The 21,520-nt window shown below is 49.2% G+C and overlaps 3 protein-coding genes across 3 annotated transcripts; 1 reads left to right on the forward strand and 2 right to left on the reverse strand.

The window, feature by feature from the left end:
* Positions 1-4,652: 4,652 nt before the first annotated feature.
* Positions 4,653-5,501, reverse strand: LOC122368992 (carbonic anhydrase 3-like). The gene has a single exon (XM_043343344.1). The coding sequence runs from the start codon at positions 5,499-5,501 to the stop codon at positions 4,653-4,655; it is 849 nt and encodes a 282-aa protein (XP_043199279.1).
* A 5,776-nt stretch (positions 5,502-11,277) lies between these two features.
* Positions 11,278-12,177, forward strand: LOC122368993 (carbonic anhydrase 2-like). The gene has a single exon (XM_043343345.1). It carries the CDS (start codon positions 11,278-11,280, stop codon positions 12,175-12,177), a length of 900 nt encoding a protein of 299 aa, XP_043199280.1.
* A 6,697-nt stretch (positions 12,178-18,874) lies between these two features.
* LOC122368995 lies at positions 18,875-21,023 on the reverse strand. The gene is made up of 3 exons (XM_043343348.1): positions 20,822-21,023; positions 20,433-20,568; positions 18,875-19,192 (listed from the first exon to the last, which is right to left on the reverse strand). Exons 1-3 carry the CDS (start codon positions 20,910-20,912, stop codon positions 19,093-19,095), a joined length of 327 nt encoding a protein of 108 aa, XP_043199283.1. The 5' UTR covers positions 20,913-21,023; the 3' UTR covers positions 18,875-19,092.
* Positions 21,024-21,520: the final 497 nt, after the last annotated feature.

Raw genomic sequence — 21,520 nt, forward strand, 5'->3', positions numbered from 1 at the left:
ACGAGCTTCGAAACGGCTGATAAAATCGTACCCCCTGATTCGAATGGTGTTTCGTTCGTTCCGATCGGTCCAGTAGTTCCTGAGTTATTGAATGGCTGCAAGGGTGGCGGTCGAATAGTGTTGTCCCACATTTGGGCGCACCATTGAAGGTATTCCGTCTTTTATATCTATGGTATTCCGTATTTGTAGCAGTTTTCCTTCGCCCAATCAGCGTTTTGTAATGTAGTGTTTTGCTGTATTTTCTCACGGAGTGTTTTTACAAACATTCCTTGCCTCACGGTTAGGCCGACTCATTAGTCATTAATCATTCAACTCAGTTCACGTTGAAGTTGATTGATTAATAGTCAGAAACTTTTTTTTTGTCATAAATAGGATCCATCTGATTAACCGGCCCCTGCTGGAGTGGGGAGGAGTAGGTGAGCTTTTTCATAGATAGCGGGTAAACCGCGTCGTGTAGCGCCGCGAAATTTGGCATGCCTATTCGGTATTCCCTCCATCAATTTTACACATGGTGTGGGTTTCAAGGTCAGGTCACTAGGTCACTTCGAATGACCCGCTTCCAAAGTCCAATCACTTTTTGCAACTTTGTCGGCGTCTCAGAGAAACAGTCATAATAGGCGTAGCCGTAGGAGCAGGGGGGGGGGCATGGCCCCCCACTTTCGGAGGGGGGGCAGCAATGTTAACTGCCCCCCCCCCACTTTTTGCTGACTTTGGTGTCTGTCTATAGTTGTACCTACCACCCGGTACCCTAAACACCACAACTTGACGACTGTTCAGCTTGCCCGTTAGTGAAGATTCCCTGTTGTTTCTACAGCGTTATTAGTTATACTGAGCGAATAGTTTTACTAGCAAAAAAGACCGCAGGCCAATCGTTCCAGCGGTTGCTAAGATATAAGCCTCTCAAAAGCGTTACAGGCCGGGCCGGGCCGGGCCGGGCCGGGCCGCCAGCCCATAGACCCGGGAACAGGGGGGGGGGGGGCAGCGGGGGCGCTTGCCCCCCGAACTTGGGAGCCGAGGGGGCGGCGCCCCCTCAACATTGAGGCAGCGAGAAAAGATCTTTCCTCCCTTTTCCGGACTTCTTTCCTTCTTGTATCCTCTATACATCTAAACATCAACACACGACATTTTCCTTACCATCTGAATGGTTTCTGCTAATACAGTATCGATTGACAACATCTGCTATTGTCATCCCGCTTTGATTTGGGCTGGGCCTGACCTTGGCCATAAGTTTGGCAGGCCAGATTTTATGCTGGACCATTTTGAGTCAACGTTGAAAAATACATAACGTACCAGTATAACGCCTTTTGGGGCGACTAACGGAGCGAGCGAGAGGGTGGGCCTTGCACGTGCGAAATTGCGAGGGGGTACCTCCAACTGACTTGTGCACGGCACCCTACGAACTGGTCTCTAGCGATGTGCCAAATTTGGGCACAATCGGCCCAGCCGTTCTCGAGATCTGGAAGCGGCACCCTGCACGTGCGCACGTGCAAAATGGGTCCCAACTGACTTGTGCACGGCACCCTACTAACCGGTCCCTAACTGTGTACCAAATTTGAGCGCAATCGGTCGAGCCGTTCCCGAGATCTGGAAACGACCCCTGCACGTGCGCACGTGCAGCAGCGCCCCAACTCTGGCACATGTATATGCAGTGCCTAGTGGGTGCCTACCTACATGCCAACTTTCAGCGCAATCGGCCAAGTAGTTACCGAGATATTGCAACAATTACAAAAGTGACACCTCTTCGTTTTGCACGTGGCACGTGCATAAGGGGTCACCCACATGCATCGGGAATAGTCCAATACTTGGTAGAAGGAATGAAGCTACCCTACAAAAATTACCGCGTGTAAATCGGTCAAGTGGTTGCTGAGATATAAGCCTCGCAAAAGCGTGACCACGGCCGGCCGGCCGGCCGGCCGGCCGCTCATACTCAGAAATTTCCGTTAATCTAAGGAAAGACTACGCTCGCTTCGCTCGCTCCGTAACAACGAAGTAAAATCGTTGCTGTAGGTATAACACAGTTTACCCGCTCCGGGTGTGAGGGAGGGGTGTGGGGCAATGAGTGCACTGACGTGGCGCCGTCGGAGGGTCTGTATGGGATTTAAGCTCAGCGACACTAAGGGCTTGTGTGGTGCCTTCGGTTATCGGTAGCACCCTCAGAATCACCGGCGTAGGGCCCTCAGAGCCGCCGGTAAGGGGCCTTTAGAGGCACTGGTGTGGGGCCGTCATGCAGGTGCCGGTGTGGGCGCTCAGAGGTGCTAGTGTGATTCTCTCAGAGGCGCCGATGAGGGTCCTTACAGGCGTTTTGTGGGCCCTCATAGACGCTGGTGTGAAGCCGTTACAGACGGGTGTGGGGCCTTTACAGCTGCTAACGCGAACTCTCTACGAGCCGGCAGGGGGTCTAGGTGACCGGCCAGGGGTCCTTAGGCCGGCAGAAGAAGTCCTGTGGGGTCCTTCGAGACCGGCATGGTACTGTCAGACGCCGGTGGGGCCCTCAGTCCTCAGAGTCACCGGTGACTCAGAGTCAGAGTCACCGGTGTGGGCCCTCAAAAGTCACCAGTGGGTGGCCTTTAGATGCGCGGGTGTTGGTTGGGTCCTCAGAGCCGCCGATATAGGGCTTTAATAGGCACTGGTGTAGGCACTCAGAGTTGGGGGTGTGAAACCCTCAGAGACACCGGTGTGGGCCCTCATAGGCGCCGATGAGGTCCCCACAGTTGCCGTTATGGGGCCCTCATGAAATAAGTGTTGGACCATCACAGGCGGGAAATGCCCTTAGAACTGGCCCCTCATAGGCCGGTAAGAACTCTCAGAGGCCAGTAACCACCGAGGTGCCCATAAAAGCCGCAAGAGGCCCTCAGAAGCCGGCGTGGGGCCCTTATGGAGATCTTAGTGTGGCTATTTAGGGCCCATGAGGTGCTCTAACGAGCCCCATGGGACCCTTCTGAGTAGAAATATGGCCATCGTTAACCCTCAGCGGTCAAATGGCGCCGTAGGGCCCCTCGGACACGAGGGTCCCTTTGAACCCAATGGGGGGGGGGGGGGTACGTGTCCCCTTAGACCCCTAGCTACGCCACTGTTTCATATGCATCATGTCAGGTATTTTAGGCTCGCCCCCCCCCCAACTTGAAAATCGTTCCCGGGCCCCTGCGGGCCGCTCATATTGAGATTTTTCCGTTATATTGAAAAGACTTCGCTTCGCTCGCTGCGCTCGCTCGCTCGTAATTACTCACTAGGTATAGGTATCCAGTTTCTCCGAACCAATTCATGGCAGCTCGGGTCCCGAATAATGCACTTTTGATCGTAATTAGTTTTATTCCCTTTATTCGCAAAAACAAACTCAGGGGCGGCGGATTGCGCAAAAAAGGGGTGCAGCAGGTGTGGTGTGCCGTTGTAACTTGCATCCTCCCAGTCCCAACCAAAGGGGTGCAAACATAGCTTTTTGTTCCCCGAAAATCCGTAATGCTGCTTTTCAAGGGGTCCGTCGAACCGTAGCTTGCATTTCATATGGAACACTAGTGGCCAGAATTCGGTAAAAGCCGATGTGAGGCAATCGAAAGTCCACCACGGTTAGGGGTATGACCAGACCAGCGCAGGGCACCACACCGGGCTTGGTGCCCCATGCTGGCTCTGAGGGCAGGGCCTCCAAAGCAGGCACTGAAGGTCATGGTGACGCAGGCTCCTGGGGCCAACCTAGTCGCTGAGGGCCCACACGAACCCACGACAACCTCTGAGGTCCCCATGTATGCTTTTGGGGCCATGCTGGCCTGTGAGGAATGAGGACCCTCAAGATACGGGGTCAGAGGCGGGTCCAGCTCAGAGTTTTTTTTTTTTGGGGGGGGGGGCAAACCATAACAATTTATCGATTCTTTCCATGCATCGTCCATAGGCGTAATGTTAAAATCATGCCGTTTGGGGGGGGCAAATGCCCATTTTGCCCCCCCCTGGATCCGCCACTGTACGGGGTAGATACTTTACTTCTTAACAAAATGGGCAGAAAAATAACAAGTAAGTAAATGCGCTTCCTCAAGCCATGCTGATGCAAACTAATAAATTTATAAGATAATACCAGCAAGGGTAAGGGTTGGTAGATCTTTTTATTCCCACATTTACATGTTCGTTCAACGACGAAGGAATGAGAAGTATAAGAGTGCACTCGCACATGGCAGTTTGTCTTGCGGCTAAATGTGTTTACTAGCCGGACCCTTCCGGCTTCCCTACTTATAAACGTACCAGCCTGTGATTTAAAAGATCCAAATACATGCGTGAGAAACAATGAACTACTTACACATAAACACAGTGCAGTTCAAGAACTAGGGGCGGGCAGCTAACAAGGCGAGTCGGTGTTCCCTTTTAGATTTTATTTGCTCCTCACTGAATGGGGAGGGGAGGGCGATTTCCTTCCAAGCAGTTTAATTAAATCATAGACCGCTATATAACGATAGAAGGGTTTATGGTTCAATTCGTGGAGCAAAAATCAATCCGTGTGTTATATATGAGGTACGAGCCATCATATTCGACCTCTACAGCCGAGAGCAAAGATTCTCCCATCAACTGTCACTTCATCTCATGAGCCCGTTCTCAAAGGTGCGTCACTGCTATAGGTCTTGCAGAGTCGTCGCTTTTCCCATTCCCGAGAGCCTGTTGGTCGAGGCTCGTCACTGCTGGAGGTCCTGATCCGTGTACCTGACCACGGTCCGTCCGTTGAGCGGCTGCAGCTCCCTCCAGTTGTTCTGGATGGTCTCGGTGCCGGCCGCGTCGGCCGACAGGCTGGTGCGCAGCTGCTCCAGGAACGTGGCCTCCACCGAGACGGGGCGGTCGCTGACCAGCCACGTGACCACCCGACTGCACGGCGGCGTGGTCAGGCTGCCCTCGTAGCTGAACAGGCCGCGCATGGCGGCGCGCAGCAGCCCCCGCAGCGGGCGCAGGTCGGCCCGGCGGCTGAAGTGGCTGTTCAGCTGCGACAGCTGCGACAGGTCGCCGTCCAGCCCGAGCGTCGGCAGCGTCGGGCCCTGCGCCGCGTCGGGCCGCAGCAGCAGGCCCAGCACGGCCAGGCCGTCGGCGTGCTCCAGCGCCGCCGACACGCTGCCGTACTTCTGGTTGAAGAAGACAAAGTGCGCCTCGGCCTGCTCGAAGGCGCCGTTCATCTTGTGCTCGGAGCCGCGGCCGCCGGCCGGGTCGTTCCAGTGCAGGTGCATGTGGTCCATCATGTAGAGGCCGCTGACGGGACCGGGCTGGGCGCCTTTCAGCTGGACGGCCGGCTGGTCAGAGGCGTCCCGCAGCGTCACTTTGAGCGTGCGGCCCGTGTTGCTGGCCGTGAGCTGGCCGGCCTTCAGATCTTTGGCGAAGCTCAGCTGTGGCCGTCCGCCGTCGCCCCAGTCGCGGACCTCGGACGTCTCCAGACTGACGGGCGACTGGCGGTCCTGGGCACACTGCGGGGACTGCGCCGACCAGCTGCTCTGGTCGGCGTAGCTCCAGCTGGGCTCGGAGGCCGCCGGCTGCGCCATCGAACGCAGTTCCGTATTTGCCCATTTTGTTCGCCACTTCCCTGCCACCGGACGGGGCTGGTGGACGCACGCACGCTTTACGCTTTACACACGTAGATCGAGCTGATAAACTGGAAATGAAACACACGTGCCACTCCCAATGTCGGGTTTTATTGTTCAGCAGACTTAGATGTTTTAGAAAATTGTTCCATTCCACAAAGCACTCGTTGCATTTCGATTCCCGAGATAGTTCCGCAGATAACAAACTATTCAGTGGTGTTTCGTAGGCTCAAGGCTGTTCCGTTGTTGCAAATAGTTATGCGCAAAGCTCGACTACCTATTTTCGTAACCATTGCGGTTAATCGAAATCGCGTTTGTGTTTCGCTTGGCTCGGCTTTTGTTTGCTCCCGATAGAAAAGTTAACCCTCAAATTATAGGGAGCCCAGATGGACCCCAAGTGACACATGAAGCCACTCGTTTTTGTTTCGGATTACTCGCGCGAGGGGTGGGGGCGATCGCGACGAAACTTCAGTTCAGTACCCTCTGTTTAAGCAGTTCTACACCCACTCTCAAATTTTCACTATTATCCTGATCTAAATGACCTTGAACCCGCCATTGCCTGAGGGGGTCCCTCGCCGGACCTATTGGTTTTCTACATACGCGCCCGACGAGGGGGGTAGGACCCCCCTCGCCGTTTCGCCCCTGGTGGAGCTAGCGCGTCGCGGAAAAAGGAGCGTGTGCACCGTTACGAGACGCAGAGATCGATGCCCGATTTTAAGGTCCTAGGTCCTGACCTATATGACTAGGATGACCTCGGTACACTTTTCAAGTTATGCATGTTTCTAGGCTAGTTTTTTTGGAGCTGCATTCGATTTTAGCAACCATTTGAACATTTAAGAAGTAGTTTTGGTGCCTTCGTAACATGTTACGAAGATGTCAGAGGCGGTTGACACGAAGGTACTACGAATACCCGGCAGGACCCCTACTGGTTGACCTGACCTGACGTGACCCACCTGGCCTAAATGCATAAAGACAACATCTGTGATCAAAACTAACATAATATTCGTGATGCATGTTAGTATGACGCATGAATTCGTATCTTTCGTATTTTTTTTCGAGCCGGAAATGTGCCCCTTCCGCAATATGCATAGCATATGTGCAATGGGGGCAATAGGGGAAGATGGGGGAACACCGCCCTTTGGGGAACACCGCCCAACCCGATTTCAGAAATATAAAAAGGTCTAGGGCGACAGCTGACTGTCTTTTGGCAGCGTGACGACAACAGAAGTGCAGGTATGGGCAGTGCACCGTATTGGTTTAGGTGATTTGAGAGAAATTCCTGATTTTACGTTTCGCGAATGCGTTTTATACTTTTTCTAGCATAATAAGCAGAAGAAAACTGATCTTATTTGACAGACTTTAGTCCTGAAGAAGTATTTTATGCTATAATTGGGACTCATCCAAGCATTACGTACTCCTGTTCGAGCGAGATTTTTGTCGTGCTGCCATATTGAAGGAATTTTTTGAAAAAATGCAGACACTTTGGTAACACCGCCCACTTGGAAAATTCGGTATTTAAAAGCACATTGTGACACCTAACCCAGGAGTGGCGCATTTCAAATTAAGAAAGAACGCTGTTGCTATGTTTTCTTTTTAGAGGATAATGAAAAATTTCGAGAAAATGAAATTTTGGAGCTTTAAGTCGTGTAGTTGTATAAGTGAGTACTACATTGTCCCAGGGAAATAATAAAGTCGTTTCTACTGTATTTTAGAAATCTACTAAAACGCCTCGAAATTTACGATAAGAAGAACAACTTAATAGTCCAGCAATCTGCAAATTTCGTTGCCTGCTGAGCTCGGGCGGTGTTACCCCGAAAAATGTAGACATTTACTAACTTGTGAAATAATGCAATTATGAGCGACACTACAAGAAAACAATTGGTTGATATGTATGTAAAATTGATGCGACAATCTAATGAAACTGAGAGATTGATCATTTGGCCAAAAAGTACGGGACTAGACCCTAGAAGGCTAACCCAGGCCGGACCTATTGGTTTTCTACATACGCGCCGGCCGAGGGGGGGGGGTACGACCCCCCCTCGCCGTTTCGCCCCTGGTGGAGCTAGCGCGTCGCGGAAAAAACGAGCGTGTGCTCCGTTACGAGACGAAGAGATTGATAACCGATTTGAAGGTCCTAGGTCAACCGGTGACCTATGAGGTCAGGTCAAGTGCCCCAAGGTACGGTTCAGTTTTTGGTCAATAACTTCGCAAAAAAACGGCCGCAGAGCGCCGATTTTTGCAGCATCGTGTTCGCCTCGCTCAGGTGCGTCGAATGATATACTTTTTGTTTGTGTCAGGCAACTTAGGGTGTTGACCTCAGGTCAAGGTCAGGTCAGCGCCCCCGGGTCACGAAGTTGGTCGAAAGAGGTCATGTCGCATATCATTCGATTCGGCAGGTCTTCCTGAGTCCATTGGTGGCTTTCCCGACTCACTAGCTCAATTTGATCGGGAGTTATTGACGAAAAACTAATATGACCTTGATGACGTCATAAATGACGTCATGCAAGGTCAACATTGCAAAAGTGACGCATCTAACCTTGCAAGGAGTGCATCAAATCACGAATCTGTGTGCTTGAGATAGTTAGAGATCGTTCCCGGCGCCAAAATAGCAGTTTTCATTTTTCCCCATTGACTTATACCTAATGGTGAGGTCACGAAAATGACCTGACCTCATATGACCTTTAGGAAAAACCCGGGATATACAAGCTGTTAGACTCGTAATGGATACTAGATCCTGCAAGTTTCATTTCCCTGCGAAAGCTCCTCTGGCAGTGAGGGCATTGCGAAGTTGCGACATCTGAAGACCGTGCAGAGGTTCACCTATGACGTCATAGGTCAGTGACCTGACCTAACCCGAAAATGCAGTTGGTGTCAGAAGATCCGGCTTGAATCAACGGTCAGGTATGTATGGTAAGTTTCAGCCCTCTATCGCCGGCGTGTTCGGAGCTATCGCGAAAAAAACCTATGGGGGGGGGGGGCGGCACCCGCCCCCCCCGGCCGGCGAGGCTTAAAAGTGAACCATTTCCCTTAACCCGCGCCCGTATTAGCCTTATTAAAGCGTCTAGCGTATTCCAGGGGGGATGTCTAGAACCCTCTCCATTTGCCCCCCCCCCCTTTGCCCACCCCTTTCGGGTTGTAATACTTGTAAGGGTCAGACGGACCCCCTCGTTTCTAGCCAATAAATCGTGTGAAAAGGGGCCGATCGCAACGAAATTTAACCCTCACCCGCACATGGGGGGGGAGGGGTAGTTGCCAACCCCCAGGTAGTCTTTCTGCTCTGCACTCAACATTTTTAGAGCTAGAAGCATTATTTTTTGTATAGCTGCTCCTCCATCCTTTCTTGATGTCCACTGAAAATTTCAATTTTTGGTTTCGGAGATATGACCTTGTTTTTCAGGTCATGTCATGACCCAAATGACCAATTCTCAACATCTTGCGTTGGCTATGGGCCTTGTGAGCTTTTGACACCTTGATTTCGGCCTTTTTTGCCAGTCTTACCTCCCACCTATCATTGAACATGTTGTTTGACGATGCACAGATGTCAAGGTCAGGGTCAAGGTCAACCTAGGTCATCTAAAATAATTGCGTTTTAGGCAGGCTGAATTTACTTTTCGCTAATTTTTTTGACTGCATTTCTGGTAAAAGCTTCTCAGATCATGATTTCATGTAATATGGACACATAAACACTCGGTGCACACATCAGTATAAACTGTAATGTCAGCGACGCCTGGGTAGGACTCAGGTGCAGCCGCCGTCATGGGACGGGGCCGGCCGCTATACCCCGGGCCGGCCACGTCACATGCTTTCGCCTCGGACCGCTTAAAACGTAGCGCTCGCCGTCTATCGGGGCGCTTCGTGGCTGGCAGCGTCCGAGGTAGGTGACTGCTCCTGTTGTTTGGCTTGAGGGTTGAATTCCCTCACGTCGGGTAATTCTTATCCAAATTTTAGTTGCGCGTCTGTTCTTTAAATATTGCAGTCTGTTTCAATGTTTTGGCCCTGTGTTATTCTGAATAATAACGTCTTCTAAATCTTGTACATCTTTTACTACGGAGAGCCGGTAGTATGGAAGTATTTGACGGAGACGCTAAATCTCGCACGGTTCACCGTTTATATTTGGCTTAATCGGAATTAGCTGTTAAAGAGCCTGAGAACTGACACCAGCCCGATGGGACCGCTACCCACCGAGTGGTTCAAAAGGCGCAGCATCCCACTGGAACCAGAACCGATCGATTGTTGTGAACTGCACTGGGTGGCAGACAGTGCGGCACACACTGTTATTAGAGTTGCAGGCGTGTCCTAAACATGAGCCTCGTTGAGCAACAACGTAGTATGGTAGGAACCTACGTTTCGTGTTATTACAAAACACAGACACACACAGACATACAAACACATATCATTGACCTTGACCTAACTTGACCTGAAATGACCTCAGCAGCAAAAATCTGGTCGGGTAGTGTGACAAAGAGGTTCTAGCTGACTTGGCACCAGAAAACGGCATCGTCATCGGTATATGATAAGCAGCGCACTTGATATCCAACGGTGACCCAAAACAGCAACATGTTTTAGCTTGACCTGACCTGGAAGTTCAATGACTGACCTGAGAAGGTAAAACTGGGTATCATTGGATTTGTCTCTTCCCAAAGAATATTTCTGGTCTTAACCGCGAAGCTCTATCTCCAACAGGAACGAAATGGCGCGGGGGGTTGGCAACCCCCCCCCCATGTGCGTTCTAGGATGGGAAAATGGCATGTGCGGGCGAGGGTTAAGTATTATCGTTTAGTAGAGGCTTTGATGTAGAAAATTGCACCATTCCAAAAAGCACCCGCTGCATTTCGAGATGATGTTGCAGATGACAAACCCATTATCTGGAGAGAATGCCTTCCGACAAGGGATATCCGAAAGAATACGGGAAAAAGCAAAGTATCTACCATCATAAAAAGTTAGGACACTTGAAACATTGAGAATCGCTACACCGGCCAGAAGCTGACAAGGTGATTTATTCAGATTCGTGCGTGCTAATTGGATGCTAATGATAACAATGTTCAATGCATATTGCATAAAAACCTATTATGAGACTTTCACTCAGATATGTAAGTACCATTATGAACATTATTCTCTTACCCAGCCAGTAATGGCGGCTTCCCATTACGGAACTCATTTGTCAGTTCGGAGTACCTACGAATCCGACTGAACTCGCCAACAATAGGATATGACAGCTTATGTAGTGATCTATTCATATTTGCCCCAGGATTTCATTTTCATTTTTGCAAGAACCTTTTGAAGCTCACCGATTGTATTAATGCATAATGATTTCTAGTAAAAAAGTTGCATGCTCATGAAATGGTAAGATACAAATTATCAACCCATTTGAGAATTAAATAATATACCGCGGAGCGGCACAGCTGGGGGCCTTTGTCCTGCTTCCGCCGCGCTTGTTTCATCTATTGGCATTCGTCCGCCGGATCCGGCCGGCAACTGAAGCGGCACAGAACAAACGCACACGCCGCACATACCGAGTACGGAACTGCGTTCGGTGACAGTTGTGAGGCCGATGATGGTATAAAACCCGACTGACCGCCACTAACGGCACACAGGTCACCGATCGTCGGCAGTCGGTACCCACCAGACGCCCAGTCCCACACGGTCATCAGTCAGACGCTCAGTCCCACATAGGTCATCAGTCAGACGCCCAGTCCCATACAGGTCATCAGACACTCGGTCCCCAGTCTCCCACACCATGTCCCTGCTGTCGCTCCTGCTGCTCGCAGTGACGGCCCTTCTGCCGGCCACGGCGCAGCCGGCGGCCTCCGAGCCCAGCTGGAGCTACGCGGACCAGAGCAGCTGGTCGGCGCAGTCCCCGCAGTGTGCCCAGGACCGCCAGTCGCCCGTCAGTCTGGAGACGTCCGAGGTCCGCGACTGGGGCGACGGCGGACGGCCACAGCTGAGCTTCGCCAAAGATCTGAAGGCCGGCCAGCTCACGGCCAGCAATACAGGCCGCACGCTCAAAGTGACGCTGCGGGACGCCTCTGACCAGCCGGCCGTCCAGCTGAAAGGCGCCCAGCCCGGTCCCGTCAGCGGCCTCTACACGATGGACCACATGCACCTGCACTGGAACGACCCGACCGGCGGCCGCGGCTCCGAGCACAAGATGAACGGCGCCTTCGAGCAGGCCGAGGCGCACTTTGTCTTCTTCAACCAGAAGTACGGCAGCGTGTCGGCGGCGCTGGAGCACGCCGACGGCCTGGCCGTGCTGGGCCTGCTGCTGCGGCCCGACGCGGCGCTGGGCCCGACGCTGCCGACGCTCGGGCTGGACGGCGACCTGTCGCAGCTGTCGCAGCTGAACAGCCACTTCAGCCGCCGGGCCGACCTGCGCCCGCTGCGGGGGCTGCTGCGCGCCGCCGTGCGCGGCCTGTTCAGCTACGAGGGCAGCCTGACCACGCCGCCGTGCAGTCGGGTGGTCACGTGGCTGGTCAGCGACCGAGCCGTCTCAGTGGAGGCCACGTTCCTGGAGCAGCTGCGCACCAGCCTGTCGGCCGACGCGGCCGGCACCGAGACCATCCAGAACAACTGGAGGGAGCTGCAGCCGCTCAACGGACGGACCGTGGTCAGGTACACGGATCAGGACCTCCAGCAGTGACGAGCCTCGACCAATTGGCTCTCGGGGGTGGCGGGAGACTGACGAACCTGCAAGACAGCCTGCAGTGACACACGGCACGCTTTAGAACGGGTTCTTCACGAGTGTCTATATTATAGCTACGGTACGGGTACACTTCAGATAGATTCGAATAGTTGTTATCGTTTGACGTTTGCAGTGGCTGTTCTAAAATAATTTAGTGGTAGACTACAGCTATAAATACAGCTATATAGTAAATTCTGCTCCATTAACTTGATTTTAACAGTTTAGCATTCAGAAGGCAAGCGTGTCGATTACCGGGAATGCACACTCGTATGTCGTGATATACTCGTCCATGACATAAACAAGGACTGGTTATTTGAGGTTTGTTGATTTGCCTAGTTTGTCGTGTGTTTTGTTCTGGCGGAAGGGGTAGATAAGAAGCAGAAGCTTGCGAAATAAGTCTGCATAGTTCTCTTGTTGCTAATGATAATAATTTCTGCAAATGGTAATCATTTTCAGGAGCGGCGGAACACCCTCAAATAAGGGGGGGGGGCACTGCCGACTTTTGGTCCTGTTCTTTCCATGCAACGCCCAAAGGCCTAATGTTAAAATGCCAAAATCAAAGGGGGGCACGTTGTCCCGTTGCCCTCCCTGTTCCGCCGCCTATGTTCGTTTTGTGTATATTGTAAGTGTTCATATCACTAATCGGTTTTCGATCGGCCTTATTTTGAAATAAAAGTGCAAACCTATTTTGCGGTAATACCTGGGAGAGTGGGGCAAAGCGGCCACCCGGGGCAGAGCGGCCACCCGGGGCAAAACGGTCACCCATCGTTTTACCCCTCCTGAGTCAGCTCCAATTTATGGTTGCCAATTATGCTTCTCTTCGCGGTCGTTCGAATGAGCCACAGCGGGGTTTCAGGCCCATCGCCGTTGTTCTGTGAGACACGAATAAGTATTTCTTGCCAGGTTACAATTTTTACGATTTTTTTTTTGTATTCCATAATATTTTTGTATTCCATAATTTTTTGTAGACCATAACCGTTTGGAATTTCATTAAAAGGTTCTTGTTCGTGCATTGTGTGGTTATCGTACATGTCTTCCATGAGTTTTAACCCTCGCCCTGGCAGGGGGGGTCGATGCGACCCCCCCTAAGGTTTTTCAAAGATAGCGTAAAAACGGCGGCGCGCAGCGCCGCCAAATTTGGCACAGCCTATGGGGCAACCTTTTTACATATAACCTGAAAATTTCAGGTCCGAGTGACCTAGGGTCAGGTCACCAGGTCAGAAAAACCGGTACAAGGTCATGGTCAAATTTCAATTTTCTTTTTGCACCTGTCCAACTCACAGTTTTGGACTGATTTCCTTCAAACTTTCAGGATGTGCTAAGTTTACCGAGTTGTATAACATATAGTTCGGGTTTTTTGAGGTCACTGACCTGAGGTCAGTTAGAGGTCATTACGTCGTAATGTTAAGCCTATGGGAAAATACTAAATTCGGAAAATACTGGAGATATCCGCTTCGTTCCATCACTTTTGTGCTTTGAAACCACAGTACTTAACAGCAGGTCACTTGGTGCTTCTTTGTTTGGTGTACTTATCCATGGGTCAGGTCAAATGAGCTCAACTGAGGTCAAATGACGTTTTTGCCAATAACTTGGCACATTATGACGCTAGAGCTTAAAAAATGGTATCATTGTGTTTCTGGTGATCAGCCGAATCGAATGATATGCGATATGATGCAATTTGGTTAATTTGAACTTAATTTATAAATTTAAGTTTACTTAAAATTTAAGAAAAACTTTAAGTACACTTGAGCAAGCTAAAAAGTATATCATTAGACGCGCCTTGACGTGCTGAGTTCACTGGTGCTTTTCTTTTTGCTCTATCTTAATTAGATCAAAAGTTATAAGCGAAAAACTTTTGACCTGTTTTTAGCGAAATTTTTACATTTATACTCCCCAAAACCCCCCTAAATATTGACCTAGAGCAACCAAATTTGCACAGGGGCGAGAACTCCAGGGGGCCCACCTACCTACCAAATTTGGTGTTTCTAGGTGCCATAGGAGCCAATCGCGAGGGGGGGGTCGCATCGACCCCCCCCCTGCCAGGCCGTGTTATGAAAAATGCCCTGCCAGGGCGAGGGTTAATACTTTTTGCCCCACTAACAGCTGAGCTGGAATGTTTTTATCTTTGCCGGTATGCGCGGGGCAAAGTGGGCAGGGCAAAGTGGCCAGTCCCCAATTGGTCATAAGTTATTTCCACCTGGACAACAAACGTTATTGCAGTGGCCGCTTTGCCCCACTCTCCCCTAGATCAACGCGGATGACATCTTCTGTTCATGATGGGGTATCACATCTCGTGGCAATGCCTTCCCTATTCGGAGTGCTCCGTGTTTTTCTCTCATCGTTGTCATTCAGCTGGCCTTGTGAGCAGGAAAACGCTGCCTAACAACATCCCCACACACCTCGTGTCTCTGCAATCCGCCAGTCACCACGACTCAGTCAACACGACAGCAGACGCCAGCAACATACACGTGACCTTGACTCAGACCGAGGTGACCTTGACTCAGACCGAGGGAGGCGAGCCCCGCGAGACGCCGTGCAGGTTACAGAAGTGACGTCATCGGCATTCAACTGCGATCAGATCAGACTCAAACGGAAATAATTCAGCCGCCAGTAGTTCAAATTTGTTCAGTCGTATGTTCAACACAGATCATTGGCCAGAAATGTGGTTGAGCTCAGATGTCATCCTTGCGGATGACGTGTGTCGCGCTGGTGGTGACATTGTTCTGGTGCTCTGGGAGTTGTCTGTCTAAGCGAGGTTTCTACATAATAGTAGCGTAGGTCAGTGGTCTACATCTAGGTAGACTGAGTATACTGAGTGTATACTTCTTTAGATGGTTTTCATGATCATTGCTTTCAATGGACTGAAATAAGATAGAGACCAAAACGTTACTTCGTAGGTAGGTATTATTTGATAGATATTTTCGTTTACGTAAATATACTTAAGGGTCAGCACTTAACCCGCGCCCCGTAGGGCTACCGGCGGACCCTACCACCCGTAGGGGGGGGGGGCCGTTTCGGCCCCCCCCCCCCTAAGATCTCTGAAAGTTACCGGCCGATTTTCAAAATTCAAACGGCGTTCGATAGCCCCACCCGGGAACTACCTTGTGACCAAATTTCATTGACCTAGGTCAAACCGATGACGTCACAGGTCAGGTCAAAGGTCAGATTTTCACCGTTCACAGGCAATTCAAGAAATGTGCTGTGAAAGCGAGTAAATTGGTAATTTATTGAAAACCATCGATGGTACATTGTTCGTCAAACACATACTTTGCTATCTGAGGTCACTGATACCAGGTCAGGTCACAGCGAGGTCAGGTCACCGGGGGTCACAATATGAATGTGTCGTGTGATACATGTTTTATGGTCCATTTTACATGACAAATGCGATTATGTGGGTTAGGCAGCCTTTGGGGCCAGCCTAGGTCACGTTTTGGTGAAGGTCAGGTCAAGGTCAGGTCAAATTAGGTCAAATTTCAAAGTTGATATTTTTGCATAAAATGGGTATCAATTCGATGCAGCTCGTCACGGGGAGTCTAATGGTGGTCTTCGTTTTGCTCTACGAGTTCTAGAATTGCCAAAAATTGAGTTTGAAAATTTGACGTCATCATTTTTGAACAGTTTTTTTCGCTATAACTTGGCCAAAAAACGAGGTATCGATCTGAAATTTGGTATGTTGATAGAAGACGGTAGGCACTATCACATATATTCCGGTTTTTTCGAAACTCAAAAAACTTTTTGGATTTTTTGGCGAATATATAAAAAAAAATGCTTTTTTGATTTTTGGGGGTCAAAACTCAAAAATGTCAAAAATTCGAGATAGCAGTTTTGTAGCCCTGTCAATTCTACACCTTTTATGTCTTGATCATTTTTCTGTATCTTCAAAGCTGTAGTCCTGACAGGTCTTTTCGCAAAGGTCTTTTTTCGGTCGAAAATGACAACATGACGTCACTCTGACGTCATTTATGGCCAACCTATCATAGCCTCTGGAAAAATTTTTGGTCACAATGTGTAAAATTGATGCCCGGAGGGGTCCTGAAAGTTTGGTGGCGATATCTCCAGCCGTTTAGGAGATATCGACCGAAAAGGACAGGGGGGGCCGTTTCGGCCCCCCCCTACGGGGCGCGGGTTAAGCAGTTATTATGCACCCTACTAAATTGACTCCAGTCAAGAATCACTTTTCCTACATGCCGGGGTATGTTTTAAGCACAGCACGAGCCGGGCAGTAAAACTATGACCAAGAAACTGTCGGTGTCAAAAGGCCATGTTATTTGATAGGCCGGGCAGGAAACAAAAGTTTACTGCCTGGGTTTACTGCCCAGGGCAATGACCTCTAAACTACAGTTTATCGCATTAGCTCAGAGGTATAATTGACAGGGAATGTATAATTGACATCATTTTTGCATGATATTTGCCGCGTAAAATTAGAAAACTGACATTTTTTGGTAAAAATATCTGCTCTGCTTATCAAGGATTTTGAAATATTTTGTATTGGTTACAAAGCCGAAATTATGGTAAGATATGCGCCTATTAATCGAAATCCGTTATCGCTTGTTGTCTTACCTTCGTTTGATATGTCCACTGATACCCTTGGCCTAAGTTATTGCGTTATTATTTGACAGTTGTAGTCCTTTCCTCGAAACAAACACGTAAAATATGGAAAATATAATGTATTTCACGAAAGTTTAGGCATAGGGCTGAGGGCATCAACAAAGTACTAGGTACATAAATAAAGAAAAGATTCTTGCAAGAGCACTGGAAAATTCACGTTTAATTACTAGGTATATTATACCTTCCTCTTGTTCTTATGTCTTGGCAAATTATTCATGTATTATGTTCCCTGGATATCCAGTTGTTGTGCCATTCTGAGTTGATATTTTCAGACGCGATTCTTTTTGAAGTAAGGTATTTTGATGCATTTTCTTCTATAAATTTCCTTTATCCACAGCAGTAGCGCAATCATAGTAAGGAAATTATGGACAAAACAATTGTATAAGTGTCACCAAAGCCTGTCAAAACGTTTTAATAGGTATGCGGCATGTAGGAAAAATCTTACTGACCTCAGCCGTACGAAATTATTTGGAAACTCGGCTTGCAAAATTTGACTCCGGCCCTCGTGCTCCGCACTCGGGCCTCCGTCAATTTTGCAAACCTCGTTTCCAAATAATTTCGTCGGCCCGGTCAGTAATATATATATTAGTGGAGTCAGACGAGTTAGACGAGGAGACAAGTGGTAGGCAGATGGCCAAAGTTGTTTTTGTAGCTTTTGGCCATTTTTATGTCCGACCAGAATGTTGGCGACCGGAATTCGTGACCGGACAAAACCAAACTTAATGTTTTTTTTTTGTTTTTTGTTTTACTTTAATGACCTCCTTACAATGATAATGAAACTTTCATCTCAATTCGTTTATTTTTTATATGAATTTTCGGCCACGAGCCATGATCACAAATACATATAGTCAAAAGCAAACTTTGACTATATGTATATGTGATCATGGCCCGTGGCCGAAAATTCATATAAAAATAAACGAATTGAGATGAAAGTTTCATTATCATTGTAAGGAGGTCATTAAAGTAAAAAAAACGATATCATCAAATGCCTTACATACAACGAGCCTTAAAATAAAACCAAACTTTGTTGCTTTGGATCTTTGCATATCGGCTGATAAATGAATTGCTTATTAATAGATAAAAGATGAACATCGAAAACATTGATGCTACATACTTTTAGTTTTTTACGGTATACATGCTGTTCATCCAAGTATGCATTTATGCGTTACAGTGTTTACGGAGCGAGCGAAGCGAGCGGAGTCTTTCCTTAGATTAACGGAAATTTCTGAGTATGAGCGGCCGGCCTTGCGGACGCTTTTGCGAGGCTTATATCTCAGCAACCACTTGACCGATTTACATGCGGTAATTTTTGTAGGGTAGCTTCATTCCTTCTACCAAGTATTGGACTATTCGCGATGCATGTGGGTAACCCCTTATGCACGTGCCACGTGCAAAACGAAGAGGTGTCAGTTTTGTAATTGTTGCAATGTCTCGGTAACTACTTGGCCCATTGCGCTGAAAGTTGGCATATAGGTAGGCACCCACCAGGCACTGCATATCCATGTGCCAGAGTTGGGGTGCTGCTGCACGTGCGCACGTGCAAGGTTCGTTTCCAGATCTCGAGAACGGCTCGACCGATTGCGCTCAAATTTGGTACACAGTTAGGGACCGGTTAGTAGGGTGCCGTGCAAAAGTCAGTCGGGACCCATTTTGCACGTGCCCACGTGCAGGGTGCCGCTTCCAGATCTCGAGAACGGCTGGGCCGATTGTGCTCAAATTTGGCACATCGCTAGAGACCGGTTAGTAGGGTGCCGTGCACAAGTCAGTTGGAGGTACCCCCTCGCAATTTCGCACGTGCAAGGCCCACCCTCTCGCTCGCTCCGTTAGTCGCCCCAAAAGGCGTTATACTGGTGTTACATATATCACATTTCCAGTTATGTTCCCTAAATATAAAGGGACACTTTATGTGCGGGAAGCTTTGGTATCACCCCACTGCATGCAAACGACCTCCTTAACGCTCTGTCCGGAACGTTCGGGAGGTACTGGGAATGCTGCCGCAGTTTCTTCTGGAAGAAATAAACTGATTGCCTACATGCGTAGAACAGTATCACTTTCACTACATGTATTTTGGGCAATTACAGCCACTCGTCGCTAGTGTCTACTTGACTCTAAGAAGCCAAGTATAGACAAATATATACATATAGAGACGGTTCATACATGATTCGTATGTCATTAAAACTGATACCAGCATTTATCACCTCCGCACGCATAATACCCTGTTAGAACAGCAGGAGAACCTTCAGGCAATTTGCGGCCACTGGATCACTAGATCGGAACGAACTTGTCGCAGCAGTCGGGATACACGGCGAACCGATCGCCAGGAACCTTCTTAACGAGACGGCTGCCGTGCGATATCACTCCACACCTGAAACCAGGGGGACGGGGCTGAGTACCTATGCGACCCATGTTATCACACTCCGCACCTGAACCCAGGGGGACGGGGCAGAGTATATGACCCATGTTATCACACTCCGCACCTGAAACCAGGGGGACGGGACTGATTATGTGACCTTTGGTATCACACTCCGCACCTGAAACCAGGGGGACGGGGCTGAGTATATGACCCATGTTATCTCACGCCACACCTGAAACCAGGGGGACGGGGCTGAGTATATGACCCATGTTATCACACTCCGCACCTGAAACCAGGGGGACGGGGCAGAGTATATGACCCATGTTATCACACTCCACACCTGAAACCAGGGGGACGGGGCAGAGTATATGACCCATGTTATCTCACTCCACACCTGAAACCAGGGGGACGGGGCTGAGTATATGACCCATGTTATCACACTCCGCACCTGAAACCAGGGGGACGGGACTGATTATGTGACCTTTGGTATCACACTCCGCACCTGAATCCAGTTGGGGACGGCACTGGGTATATGACTTTGTCGACGCTGTCGGCAGAATTTGGCGTCCCGCTGGTCCTCTACATATATTTGCTTTCCCCCTGTCTTCGACAACATTTAGCATAACAGGCATAACTATTGTACAAATGTTCTACAACCGACAACAATATGTGGTTGATAATAGCCGTTTTCACGACGGCCATCTGGTACACATTTGGTGCACATTTGGTGCAGATTAGGTGCAGATTTGGTCAAATTAGCTTCAGTGTATCTCTTAGTAGCTATCAGCTAGGGTTGCACTTATTGCTTATATGCCTGCTTAGTCATATTATCAGAGAGTATCATCGTTTAAAACACTGAAATAAATTCATAAAATGAAGATATTTGCTGTAAAAGAGATTAGGTGCAGATTTGGTCAAATTAGGTACACTCGTCGGATATCCCGTCGTGAAAACGGCTATTAGCCGTTTTCACGACGGGCTATCTGGTGAATGTACCTAATTTGACCAAATCTGCACCTACTCTGCACCAAATGTGTACCAGATGGCCGTCGTGATAACGGCTAGTAGCTCCACCCTATGGGCTGTTGAACGCTCGTCGAGTTATATCAACACAGTCACCCAATCCCCTGGCACGTTCGAGTGACGTCAGTGACCTGTGTGAGGTCAGAATCTCCTCTATAGCACTCTGTTAGCTAGCCAAATATGGAACTCGGGATGCACAGCTGGCGTTGTATTACATATAGGTACTCACGTATACATTTCGTAGAAGTAAGTTCCTGGCTCCGAGCCCTCAGAGCAGTGAGCCTCCTGGCAGCCGATGATTGGTTTTGAGTCATTGACCTTCATGTAGATGTTGATGTTGTCTAGGAAGCATTCTCCTTCATGCCCTGAATGGAAAAATTGATATGTAGAATGCAGATAACCGAGTGCTCAGAGGAAAATTATAACCAACTGTAGCAGCATGTCCCTATAAATGCATAACGCATAACATGTTTTACATTCACGCTACAAGTGTAAACCTCAACAGTTCTACGGTACACTCAAGCGTACTATTTGAAACAGATATGTCATCTTACTCGAAACATTAGCCATCACCATGCAGAACGTTATCAAAAAAGATCGTGAAAAGATTCACCTCACCTGGCTTGAAGTCGCCGGCACCTCTGAGGATGGCCAGCTGACAGAATGGAAGGAACGCTACCACGGTCAGCGCAAACTGCAGGCTCCACATCTCTGACTACTCGGCCTCTCTCCGTACTGAAATATCCCGCACTGGTCTCCTGGCTGGCGTAACCTGTTCTTTATACCGGCCGTGGGTCTACACAGGCCTCATTTGCATAACCTGTTTATGGCGAGACAAACCGCGTAAGGTAAACGCTCCTGGGATCAGTCTGGTGCGTCAGAAAGGATTACAAGCCATAAATCTGTCGCGGCGTTATTTGGGAAACCCGGGATTCCAGAAAAGGCTTAGCAGCTGAGAATGGCCTTGAAGACTAAATTTAACATGAGCATATGGTTCCTGAGAGGAATTATACCGCGCCACTCTGGGGCTCCTCAAGAGCCAGTGAAATTCAGTGGATTTCCACGCCCTGCTCGTGGGGGGGGGGGGGGTTGAACGTGCCCTTTTTACCTGGCAGTTACTGGGGTATTTCGTCACCCATCCACCATTTGCTGGGGGGGGGGGCGTTAAACGCCCCCATAACTTGGAAACCATATAGGCGCAGCGAAACGCGCGAGGCGGCAAACGAAGGAACGCGACGAGATGCTTTTGAGAGTCCTTGAAAGTTGAGTTTCAAAGCCACAGGTCGGGTCAAAGTCAGCTCAAATACCTGAAAATGG

Source organism: Amphibalanus amphitrite, unplaced genomic scaffold (genome assembly GCF_019059575.1).
Source record: "Amphibalanus amphitrite isolate SeventyFive unplaced genomic scaffold, NRLGWU_Aamphi_draft 000996F_arrow, whole genome shotgun sequence".
In the NCBI taxonomy this organism is placed as follows: Eukaryota; Metazoa; Arthropoda; class Thecostraca; order Balanomorpha; family Balanidae; genus Amphibalanus; species Amphibalanus amphitrite.

What these genes read in the sequence shown, in the direction of transcription:
- LOC122368995 (XM_043343348.1), bottom strand. Translation starts at nt 20,912, where the DNA reads ATGTGGAGCCTGCAGTTTGCGCTGACCGTGGTAGCGTTCCTTCCATTC. An exon ending in TGCCGGCGACTTCAAGCCAG is followed by an intron (nt 20,569 to 20,821) that starts GTGAGGTGAATC and finishes TTTTCCATTCAG; the next exon opens with GGCATGAAGGAGAATGCTTC. An exon ending in TACTTCTACGAAATGTATAC is followed by an intron (nt 19,193 to 20,432) that starts GTGAGTACCTAT and finishes CCCTGGTTTCAG; the next exon opens with GTGTGGAGTGATATCGCACG.
- LOC122368992 (XM_043343344.1), bottom strand. Translation starts at nt 5,501, where the DNA reads ATGGCGCAGCCGGCGGCCTCCGAGCCCAGCTGGAGCTACGCCGACCAG.
- LOC122368993 (XM_043343345.1), top strand. Translation starts at nt 11,278, where the DNA reads ATGTCCCTGCTGTCGCTCCTGCTGCTCGCAGTGACGGCCCTTCTGCCG.